This window comes from Suricata suricatta, chromosome 2, assembly GCF_006229205.1.
Source record: "Suricata suricatta isolate VVHF042 chromosome 2, meerkat_22Aug2017_6uvM2_HiC, whole genome shotgun sequence".
In the NCBI taxonomy this organism is placed as follows: Eukaryota; Metazoa; Chordata; class Mammalia; order Carnivora; family Herpestidae; genus Suricata; species Suricata suricatta.
Genome location: NC_043701.1, coordinates 104618755 through 104630905, shown reverse-complemented (window position 1 = coordinate 104630905; position 12151 = coordinate 104618755). Strand labels below are relative to the sequence as shown.

Genomic DNA, 12151 nt, shown 5'->3' with positions numbered 1-12151 from the left:
GAGAGGTAACAGCCAGTGTAGACCGCTGCACCGGCCCCGCAGCCGCGGGAGGTCCAAGCCTGACACCGAATCCCTTCTGCCTTCTCACCCGCAGGGTGGGGTCTGGCCGGATGCCCAGTACCAGCTGGTCAGAGACGCTGCCGGCTGGGGACAGGGGCCAGGGCACCCGCGCTCCATGGGGGCGCAGCCAGCCTGCCTCGGCCTCCCGCCTCTTCCCAGCATCCCCGCGGCCTCTGCCTGTGGACATGCGGGCCGCGGCCCTGCCGCCTCTCACACCTGCAGGAGGAGGACCCGTGAGGACAGCGAGGGGCATGCCCTCAAGGACACCTGCCCGACCCGGCTTCTGCGGGAGGGACACCCAACCAGCACCGGGCGCGTCGGACACACAGGGACAAGCCACGTGCTGCTGGCGGACACTTCCTTTATTCAGAAAACGGGTCTTCCCACAGGCAGGTCCCCACTCCCGCCAAGCATCCGGGGGCAGCACGCCTCTCTCAGGGCGTCACCAGGCGTCACTGCGCGCTGACTTTCCTTTCCTATGAGGACGGAGGACGCAGAGCCACCAGACACACAGTCGCCCCCTGCAGGCAGCGCTTCCGACAGCAGGATCGGGGCCCAGCCTTCCAGAGTCGTTCGTATACATTCTCTTTAAATCTATTTTAGAGATCAGCTCTTCCACGCTAAGGTTTACGATAAAAATAAAATAATTTGCTCTGTAAACTATAGTAGAAAGTTTCAAGTGTCTTAAAAACGATCTTCCATACAACGGAAAAAGGCTTCTGTGTTCTGTTCTGGGTGAGAGGAGGCCCCAGCGGGCGCGCCGCCTGAGACTCCGTGGAAGCACTTCTTGGCCCTGGGGACCGGGAACAGGGGCCAGGAATGGGGACAGAGCCACCATCTTCCCCGAGGGCTCCTCCAGGCCACTCACGGTTGCTCTGCTGTGGCCTGGTCCTGGGCAGCCACAACCAGCTCGGCCAGCGCTGGGAAGTTCTTTATGTCCTTTGTCACCAGGCCCATCTTTTGTATCTGCAAAGGCCACGAGAGCGAGAAAGGCACGGTGGTGTGAGCTGAGTGTGAACAAAAGAACCTTCTGAAGAGCATGCAAAACGGCCACCCCCACCCGCTCCGGCATCAGGCACAGGCACTTCCCCAAAGGCTGGCACAGTGCTCTCCCTCCATGGCCAAGGTCTACTTATTGTAAGGCTTTGCTTTTGGGGTGAAACACTCCCTATTTGAAGACGCCAGTGTGTTCATTTATCTCAGTCCACGGGATCAGGCTCTCCCCAGGGGAAGGGCCTGTTGTGTGGACTGGAAAGGAAAATTGACACGAGAAGAAATCACAAAGTGAACTATTTTTTAAAGCAGAGTTTTCAAAAAAGCCTGAGCACTTAATTTCTTCACAGGTCATCAACGGCCTTGTTCTAGCATCTGACAGATGTGTACACCGTGGCAGGGCCGCTACTGTGGATTGCCGTGGTGACAAAGTCGTGACACACCATGTGCCCACTTTTGTTAACAACACACCCCCACACATGCACAGGAGAATCTGGAAAAACCCACACCAAGTACTTAGCATCTGGTGGCATGCCGCCGTTCGTTCTGGGCACAGGGCCTAAGGCTCTTTTCCTGTACCCCTCCCCCTTCTTTCTCAGGCTTCTTTGACTGTCTTCTTTGTAAAAGGACTCTAAGCTTTTCTTGTGAGCTAAAGAAACAGGTCAATGGACTTCTGCTGGGATAGATCTCTGAATTCATATCAAAGCAGGAAACTTGAGCTCTCCAGTGAGGACCCTGCTGTGCTGGAAAAGCTGGCACCTCCTGAAGGGAACTGTCCTCCAGCCACAACATTCCTGGGGGACGTGTGGTGTCTGGGGACCCTACAGAGTTTAGAAGCCAGCTGCTCAAGAACGAGAAGTTTCCAGAGCCTTGAGCAAGTCACTTCTGTGGACAGAGGCTTTGCCACACAACCCAGGTCTGCCTCCTGCGTGACACCACACCCGGTCATGCTCACCCACCTGCTGGGACTCCAAAGCCTGTGTTCTATGGAAACAGAGAAAACTCAGCTGGGGGAGCAGAGAAGTCAGGTTCAGACCACCTCTCAAGGGCCACACTGAGAAATCCATGGGCGAAGGCTTTGCTACTTTTTCTAACCACCAGATGACGTGGCCCTTCCTGGGCGCTAGGCAGGAAGGACGCCACCTCTATCTGGGAGCGCACCCTTGAGCCGGCTCCTCGAGCCAAGCAGACTCAGCTGCACCAAGGCCAACTCGTCAGACTTCAACCGTCCATTCCCAGTACGTGTGATGCACATTGTTTCCCTTTAAGTACTCGGGGCCCTGACCCCTCCCCCGCCCCCAGCCCCAGGAGTGCACGCTCCCCCTCGGCAGCACGCCCAGGCTCAGGTGAGGCGCCTGAGGACGGATCGGCAGTCACCTGCTCTCCCAAGTACTCCACGTCCAAGGCCAACTGCAGCCTGATTTTGTCGTCGTCGCTCATGCCGGGGCCGGGGCCGGGACCGACAGGGTTGGCGGGTGTGGTTTTCCTGGCTTGTTTCAGCCGTTTCAGGCTCTCCTCCATTTTTTTCACCGAGTTCAGAACGTCAGACACGGTTTCATAGTACCTGGAACACAAGACATGCTTGCCGGTGAGACGGGGGTGCTCGTGTGGCCCCCCAGGCTGACCAGCTTTGTGGACCAAACAGGAGGTTTGTAAGACAAACATGCACTTCCAACAAAGAAATCAGCCACGGTGACCTGATCAATGTTTCTTAAGACTGAAAAAGAGGAGTCTTGGCTCCCTAGTGCCACTGTCCCTCAGAACTTACGAATTCTGTACATGGACTCTCCTACTTGAAGGGGGAAAGGCTGGAGCTCCTTTCCAAGTAACAGATTCATTCACGGTCAGTTCTAGGAACAGTTCATCTTATAAGAAACAGAAACCTTTCAAATTTTTAAATAAAACTCATTACCTTCACGATACGCTCAATATCATTTGCAATTTATAAGTGAGTTGCATTTCAAAACTTGGTTTACCAGCTGGCTACTTGGCGCTTGGAATATATTTGCCCGCAAAAACATGATTCTAATTCACTGTGATGTTCTACATTAAGCCACAAACGTCCCTTAACTCAGAAATAATTGAAATGAATCAAGTACCACTGGAAAATAATGAAACAAAATTCAATAACAAAACTGAATAATATACTTTTGACATAACTCAATGCTGGCATTTGGGGAAAGGTCTGTTAACTGAGAAATGAAGAGACATTCAACCAAAGGGATTCTGAAGACCTCCTGATATTTCCAAGAGCTGCAGGGTTTTGACACCGAACATTTATCAGTTGTCATTACAGGTCAGAACTCGTGTTTTCTCTTCCTTGGCTGCTGTGGTCTCACCCGTCTGTGCCTTCGATTATCTGGCGCGAGCAGAGCCATTGTGGACTCAGCTGAGGACAGCACGGGGCTTACAGGAAAATGTAGGCCTGGACTCGCAGGAAGAGGCCTGTGTGAAATGTACCCTGGACCCCAAAGACTGGGAGTGCCGGGGAGCCGGATGTGCCTGCACCCCCCAAGAACTTGACCTCAGAAGGGGCATGGCCAGGTGAGCCCCTGTGCGCTGGGGAGCAGGCCAGGTGGAGGCAGGGGGCCCACTGCGTTCTGGGTGCAGGGGGAGTGGGATGAGGGCGGCTCAGCCTCCAGCACAGGCGTGAGTGCCTGCACCTGACTGCAGCAACGCAGCGGTTTGACGTTCTCACCCCCACGTCAACATGCAACACGCAACCCCTGATGGCCTCTGCGGTCTCGGACTCAGGCTCTTCTGACAAAGTCCGAGATGGCCTACTTTTAAGGCACTTACTTATGAGTGCTCTCAGAGAGGGCGCCATGCAGCCACTGTCGGATTACTGCTGGCCTCAGCTTATCCTTATGCCCACTCTGCAGCTGGCGGAAGGGCTTCAGGGCACTGTCCACGTAAGAGGAGGCTGCTGTTGGCACTTCCTGGAATAATGATGGCAGGGGGTGGGAAAAAAATGTACAGAAAACCAAAAGAGTTATGAAAACTGCAGAAGGAGGCTACTAACGTACCAGTTTTGAGATGTGTACAAACCCCATCCCTCCCACACTGTAACACTGATGTTGTCGACAGAACAACCCCTGAGGCCAGGAGGGCTCAGGAAGAGTAAAGCAAAGGAAAATAATGGTTAGAGCCAGAGAGAGGGGTGGAGAGGGAGAACGAGTACTTCAGGGCGCATGCCCAGGGGCCGGGAGAGCTGTGAGTGAGACCAGGCAGTGCTAATGCTGCTGGGCGACAGACGGAGACCCGAGGATGCAGGGCGAGTAATGGGACTGTTCTCAGTTTCCATTCCCTTGTCTGCAAACAAGGGCACGGGCGCTCACTCTGGAGAAGGGCAAACGAGAGTAGCTGACCCACAGGCGCCCGGCAAGTACGCCAGATGGAAAAGCTGCGAGTCTCCGGAAAGACAATGGGCGTGTCTGGGGGTACGAGCAGGGCTCCCTCGCCCACTCTGAAGCGGGAGCTTCAAGCCAGACCAGAAAGGGGGAATTGGGTGGCAGAGTCCCTGCTGAAAACGGTGGTGCTACTGCACGCCCCCGGCTTTACAAGGGAGGCTCCGCTCTGTCTCCGCTGAGCCCTCACTGCCTCCCGAACGCCAAGTCGGACGGGAAGTCACACAAACAGGGCAAGGCGCCCGGCACACAGCAGAGGCCGCCCTAAACCAGGGATGCGCAGGGACCCCTCCTCAGGGAATTTTCACAGGTCCTGAACATAGTTACAGGGCTAAACTGCCTACCACCCAACTCTACAACCGGGAAAAAAGAAAATCCGATGGAAAAATTGAGTGAGGTGCCTCAAGAAGGAAAGGAACATATCGATGCATGAAGGTAAGAAGAGCTCAGGATCGGAAACAAAAGCTCTGGTCAAAACGAATTCCCCGAGTCACCGTTCTACCAAACGAGGCAACAGGGGACTTCAATTTGAACACCAGGGTGCGGGCACCCTTTTTCATCTCACAGATGCTTCTTGTGTTCCTAAATGCAGCTTTTCAAATTTTTTCAAGTTACCGCAGAAAGCAGGTGCTTGCTAGGACGATATGAAGGGAGCAAGGTAAATTCAATTTTTTTTCAAATACAAGATCCAAAGTCTAGGAGCTACAAATATTTTCTTAAAATGCTTTCTTTTCGAATTACCACTATCTTCCCTAAGGTCAAAGGCAGCCAGCAAGAGTCCATACCATGTGAGGCCTGCCTCGGGCTAGCCCCAGGTACCTATTTCTGGGTCTCTCTCGACAGCCCCCTCCCTCTGTGGCTTTCCTGCTGTAGGTTTCCGCACCGAAAATTCTTTCCAGTGAACAGTGCTGACCTTATTGGTTCTTCGGTAGAGTCTGGGAACCTCCAGGGCACCTTTCAGGGAACTGAAGCAAGACTCGCTCAAGTCCTGGATAATCCTGTCACTCAGAGCAGGGACACAGGCGGACAGAGACGTCTGGGAGTCCTCCAGGGCTGCTGTCGAGATATAAAGATGGAGTTTAGCCCCTTCCTCAGGTCCAGCTGGGGATTTCAGTGTAGACATTGTCATAGTATTCAGAGAGCATACAATAATACGTTGAATTGAATCAAAGTATTAGAATTCAACAAAATATCTCACTTGGAGATGCTGTAATCACAGAACAGAATATAGAAACAAGCAAGGATTTACAACGAGAAAAGAAAACGGTAGTTTAAGTATATCCTACAGGCTCTAAAGTTTTATTTTAAATTATTTCTTATTCAAAGCGTTGCTGAGGCTAAAGATTTCATTTTTACCTGAGATAGAAGAAAAATTCTTAAAACCAATCATTTCAAGTTTTGGCTTGATTGTTTCCAAGAGTTCTGGAAGCTGAAATAAATATGCACTTTATATATTCAGTTGCTTTTTATAAATCACAGGAAGAGGCAATTCTACTTGCATCTATAAACTCTAAAATACTACTAATGAAAGATGAAACTAAACTCGACTTCCTATAATTTTCATCAGAAGAAAGAAAACTCTTAACACTTTCACTAAAACAGAATCCAACAACATGGGAAACCGCAGTCCACAGCTATTAACAGGCCCAGGGAATAAGCAAAACCATTTTCTATTCTGTGGCTTTCCCCGATACCAAACAAACACCAGAAGAAAACAGAGCTGTGTATCAGAGCACTCAAACACAAATTTGGTCCACAAAGCCATCTTAATGATAAAGGCCCAAAACATGGACATACCCAGAGAAAATAGGGGGAGAAGTTTTCACAGTTCACTTTCCAAGTACAGGCGAAGGTTAAATGTTGCCATGATAACATGTGGTCAAGTGGGGGCAGAAACCATTAAAATCCAACCCGCCAGCCACCATTCCAGAGTGAGCGTTGCTACTGAGCAGAGAGCTCAGCTCACTTGGCACTTGTGACGGGAGGCCTGAAGACGCAGCAGAGACCCCCAGGTTCACAAAATATGAGACCAGACTGATGAGCAAGGAGGCAGAGAGCCCACCTGTGGGAGGAGAGCTGGGGAGACCCCTCGGAGTGCCAGTGAACCTGCTCTCTCTAGGTACCCCTGGGCCCTGCGATTCCAATACCCATGAGGCCACAGGGGGCTCAGATCTTTGCACATACCGCTTTCTATGAAGACACCGAACCAAGCACCTGACTTCTGGGTAGCAGGCCTACCTGCTCCTGAAGCTTGTCCAGGTCGGCGACCACATACACAAGGTGCGTGCTGGAAATGGAAGCCACAGGCTGGGTTTCCGAAGGGCCACCTCCTTGGTCTTCGCCATTTCCCTGGGTAACTGAGGGGTCTTTGCTACCAGTTACCAAAGGCTTTTTGCTATCCTTGGCACTTTCGTTAGAGATGGGCCTGAGTAAAAGCTGAAAAACGGTTTCCGTGATTAACTATTTTTCTGCCCGCAACATGTCTGAGCGTTTATTTTTTGGCTCACCATCAAGGGACAGCTATCTGCAGAGTATTCAGTAAAAGTTTAACAATGAAAGAAGAAGGAGAAACAAAGTCAAACTATCAACCCCATGTACGTTTATCCTCCTTAAGTGTGTGTCTAATTTCGGGTGATAACACATAACAGGCAAAATTAACTAGTTCCCTAAATCAAACCAAATGAAAATTAATTTCTGGAATATCACAGTTAAAAAAATTCATTAACTCAATTACATAAGTCATTTGCCAGGTTTGCTTGGTAAATTGATCTCATGTTGATTATAGTTAATTAGTAAGGAGAAAAAATCAAAATCCAAACCTCATCATGTTTCAAATAATATAAACAAAAGTGTTATTCACATAATGTGTTGTTACAAGGGGAAAACCAAAAAGAAGCACTGCAGCATAAAGGAAAAAATAGAATAATGAACATTCATGGCAAAATAATTTATGAGACCTAAGAATTCCTGGCTGGTAAGCTGCAGGACCCCGCCCACTCAGGCCTAACCGAAGAGTCGCGTCAACCCTGCTGCGTCCCCAGAATCAATTGCACCGCGGTCTTCAGATGATGGGCAGAGGAAGACAAAAGGGAAAAAGAAGAAAACTAGCTTCCGCTGAGCTCCCAGAATCTGCCAGGTACTTCCATCAACAATCTGATGGTCAACGGGTCCCTTTTTATCAAACCACCATGTACAAAAATGGTTTTCCCATTTTACAGATGAAGAATTTGGGACCCCTGGAGCTGTTTCCCAAGGCCACAGAATTTAAAAGTGGCAGAACCTAGGGGCGCCTGGGTGGCTCAGTCGGTTAAGCGGCCACCTGGATTTAGGCTCAGGTCCTGATCTCACGGTTCGTGAGACCGAGCTCCGCATCAGTGCAGAGCCTGCTTGCAGTTCTCTCTCTTCCTCTCTACCCCTCCCCGACTTGTGCTCTCTCTCAGAATAAACAGAAGTGGCAGAACCTCAGTCTGCCTGACGTGAAAGCCCGTGCTCCTTCCATTAGAAGATTCTACGAGACAATGTTGGGCTTCCCTCTCCTCCTCTGGTGAGAACTGCATTCCTTCTGATAGAGCAGGCTCCTAACGTCGTCCTTCCTGAGAACCTACATGCACCTGGGTTCACACTCATCACGCAGCGAACAGGCTGAACAGGCCGCACATCCGTCTGTCCCCTGCAACTGTCCGGGAGGAGGCAGGGCCCGTCTGAGAACAAGATGCTGGCGTGGGGCCTGCCTGGGTGCTCAGTGCTGACCTGAGCGTGCGTGACCAAGGCTGTGAGCGTAATACCTAATCAGTCTTTAGGGGCATGCACATACGTGACAGAGCCAACTGCTTGACAAGGAGATTCTGAAATGATAGAAGGTTAACTAATTTTATTACCTTTTAGTCTCGATGACCGTATGATTTTTTAAACTTCCAAATACTATTAAAATACATATGTTTTTATTTCTACTCATTTTCATTAAGATGAGCATCTTTGTTTTAATTTCAGGGCACCTAGGAGATTCTCGCTTTGAGACAGGAAAACGAGCTGGTCAGGACCGTGCTTTTCCACAAGATGAAGCACTGAGGAGTGGGTAATAAACACCCATACAGGCAACGGCGACAAGAAGAAAAAGGAAACAAACACTGGATACAAACTTGAGAAACGAGGGGATTGCTGTCTTCCAAATTACCTCTCGTGACAGCCTGGCCTTTAAAAGTCTTAGTGCATTTAGCTTAGTGCAGAAAGATTAAAGTATCTTTAATTCTTTTTTTTGTTTGTAATATTTATTTTTGAAAGAGAGAGTGCGAGCGAGCAGGGGAGGGGCAGAGAGAGAGGGAGACACAGAATCCCAAGCAGGCTCAGTGCCATCAGAGCAGAGCCTGACTCCGCCTGACTCTCACAAACTGTGAGATCATGACCTGAGCTGAAATCAAGGGTTGGATGCTCAACTGACTCTGGCGTTCCTCTTTCATTATTATTTTTTTAACTTCTTAAAAAGCCTTTTATTTTGAAAGAGAGACAGAGACAGAGAGCTAGCAGGGGAGGGGCAGAGAGAGAGGGAGAGACAGAATCCAAAGCAGGCTCCAGGCTCTGAGCTGTCAGCACAGCGCCCGATGTGGAGCTTGAACCCATGGACTGAGAGATCATGACCTGAGCTGAAGTTGGACACTTAATTGATCGAGCTACCCAGGTGCCCCTTAACATTTTTTGTTTAATGTTTATTTTTAAGAGAGAGACAGAGTGCAAGTGAAGGAGGGGCAGAGAGAGAGGGAGACACAGAATCTGAAGTAGGCACCAGGCTCTGAGTCATGAGCACAGAGCCCGACACAGGGGCTCGAACCCACAGACCGCGAGATCATGACCTGAGCTGAAGTCAGAGGCTTAATCGAATGAGGCACGGAGATGCCTCCCTCTTGAATTCTGAACGGTCGTGATGCGGGACAGCTGCGTGGCCAGCCCTCACCTCCCTGACAAACACGGAGTACCGGGCCAAAATCTGCAGCGTGAGCCTCCACAGACGGTGCACCAGCACCGGCAGGAACATCTCGTCCGACCAGCACCTCTGAAGGCTGCTCCACGTTCTGTGAGAAGCCAAAAGGCAAAACGAGCTGCCGGCTAGAGACAAAACAAAAAAACAAAAACCAGACACATCAAGATCCTCAGACAACGCAGAGCTAAATTCTAACATTTCCAATGAATAATCCAAGAGTGAAGAAAGCAACCATAATCAATGCTATTCTATCTTTCGAGGCACCGCGATTCCTGATTTTGCACAATTCCCCCTCCTGGACGTTTGACACACAGTGAACACATATAGCTTTCAGAAATCACTTGTGAATAGGTTCTTTTCTACCAAGTCACAAACACAAGCTGGAGTGGCTCACTTGCAAGGGTTTCAGCTTCAATTCTGAACTTGTCCTGTTGCATCTGTCTGCTCCCCCGTTCCCCTCCTGGGAACACGCTACATACAGGAAGCCAATCACATCCATCACATTCAATCACGGGTTTTGCAAAGAGAGATGAAAACCACCTTGGAGGCTAAAACAGCGCAGTCAGGCTGACTTAGCTATACAGAAGCGCTCAGAGATTTAAGTGGAGCAGCCTGGATGCCTGTGTGGCTACAGGAGTAGCCATACATTATGCGAGTGGCCACCGGGGTGACTACGTGACACGAGGTTTGTGAGGCGGTTAAGGAAACCAAACATGTCTGTGACCCACCGCCCACCGTCTCCTGCCCCGGTGTCCCTGGACTGAGACCGAGGGCTCAGGAGGCCTGGCACAGGAGCCCCAGTTGCAACTCATCCCCCAGGAGGGAAGGGGCCATCCTGACCCTTAACCTTAGCCTGGGAGGGAAGCAGATGGAAGCCAGTTGTCGATACAAAGAGCTGATCACCAAGAGCTAATCCCCTTGACGTGTTGTATTCAGAAACTAAAATGAGGTCTGCGTCTTATGTTCTTAAAGAATTTATTTTCAATTTTAATTCCACAGCAGGCAACAAACAGTGTTACACTAGTTTCAGGTGTGCAACAGCGATTCAATGATTCCATACATTACTCGGTGCTGGAGATAAGTGAACTGTCTCCACCCCCTAGTTCACGCATGCTCCACCCCCGCCCCTCTGGGGACCACCAGTTTGTTCTGAGAGTCTGTGGTTTGGTTTGTTTCTTTTTTTCTCTTTGTTCATTTGTTTTGTTTCTAAAACTCTACCATATGACTGAAATTACATTGTATGTGTCTCTGTCCAAATCGCTTATTTCACTCAGCATTACACTCTCTAGCTCCATCCATGTCGTTGCAAATGGCAAGATTTCATTCTTTTTATGCTGAATAACATTCCATTCTTTTTATCATCTCTATAAAGCAGCTCTATGAACCAAAAAATTTGCTTTTGGCCTCTTTAAAAAAAAAACACGGTTGAGCTCTGTTTTTACGGTCTAACCTACTGTACAACACACAGAAGGGGAAGCGCTCTCCGAACACGAAGGCTCAGGTAAGTGCCGAGCTTAACTAGCTCCGTGAGTGACATCTTGCCATCGCCCACATTATGGAAATTACCTGGGGCGTTCTCCAGTGTGTCTGTAAGTGCTGCTTCTAAGGATCCTGCGATTTCTCGAAATCTGAGATACAAACAAGAGAGCGAGTTAGGGTTGATGCTGCTGCTGGATGTCTTTACCTATCTGTCCCCCTTCCTCCTGGGACACGGGACCTCCTCCGTTGGCTTGCTCTGAAGTCTGACGCTCTTACAGGAGCCCCACCGGCCCCAGAAGGCCTGTTCACCAATTTTCTAAAACTGAGCAAGGAATATGTTTCTCCTGATCAAGTCGCTGTTATGTAGAGTTTCTCTGTTATTTGCAGCTGACTAGAATCACAACTAACCCCATGCTTTTGGAACTAAACAAACCACCCAGTTACTCCTTCATCAAGAAGCCGTGTTGGGCAAGCCCCGTGTGGCTGTACTCGGGTGTCATCACCTCATGGCCACAGGCTCTGGTAGGGAAGATCCCTCAAGTAAGGAACAGGAAGGCTGGCTCTGAATCTGTTGGCAGTGTGAGAAATGTCACAATGCGCCTCATGTGCAGCCCAGCCTCTCACGCTGCCCTGTCCCAGCCCTGCTAGCGCTGCCACCTGCTCTCTGCGCGACTGCTCCCCAGGCCAGTCTCCTGTGTCTTGGCTGGCCCACCAGGCAGTGCACCGTCCGGCCACACAACTCTGTTTTAATAACCATGTGGGCACATTTTTAGGACTCTGTGACGTGAAAATAGTGTGTTTTTGAAACAAGCTGCACGTGTGACATCGTGCCCCGACCATATGACCTCTGCCATCAAAGCTTTCCAGTATACTCGTCACCTGCTAGTTCCCTGGTACATTCTGATACCTGCTCAAGGTGAACTTCCCTAACTGAGCATTTTGCGCTGTTTCTAGCACACGTTTTTCCAGTACAGAGACGCAGCTTAAGGAATCTGTCTGGAGTGTGAGAGGGACAGCATGTCACCCTCTGTGAATGTGCAACACGGCCCCGAGCCCCAGAACCCGGGCCGCCCCAGACCGTCAGAGCTGGCTGCTTCCTGCAGGCTCCCTCCTACTGCCCAGGGGAGCCCACCGGTGAGAGGCACAGGGGGGCGAGTGGTAGGCAGAAAGGTAAGGCAAGGTAAGGGAGCCCAGGAGAGGAGCCTGAGAACGGCAACAAACAGGGGTGGTGACCCCA

At 50.3% G+C, this 12151-nt stretch overlaps 1 protein-coding gene across 3 annotated transcripts in view; it reads right to left on the bottom strand.

Annotated features, from left to right (window-relative positions):
• Positions 1-404: 404 nt before the first annotated feature.
• The window catches only part of COG2 (component of oligomeric golgi complex 2), a 48625-nt gene continuing 36878 nt past the window's right edge, over positions 405-12151 (bottom strand). For 2 of the 3 annotated variants that reach the window (XM_029931215.1, XM_029931221.1), the window contains exons 11-18: positions 11002-11063; positions 9409-9560; positions 6699-6896; positions 5817-5889; positions 5374-5516; positions 3853-3992; positions 2431-2617; positions 405-1026 (exon numbers count right to left, since the gene is read on the bottom strand). In XM_029931215.1, the coding sequence (XP_029787075.1) occupies positions 925-1026; positions 2431-2617; positions 3853-3992; positions 5374-5516; positions 5817-5889; positions 6699-6896; positions 9409-9560; positions 11002-11063 (1057 nt within the window). In that variant the 3' untranslated portion in view covers positions 405-924. The remainder of the gene's footprint in view (positions 1027-2430; positions 2618-3852; positions 3993-5373; positions 5517-5816; positions 5890-6698; positions 6897-9408; positions 9561-11001; positions 11064-12151) is intronic. The other variant, XM_029931219.1, reaches the window with a different exon arrangement.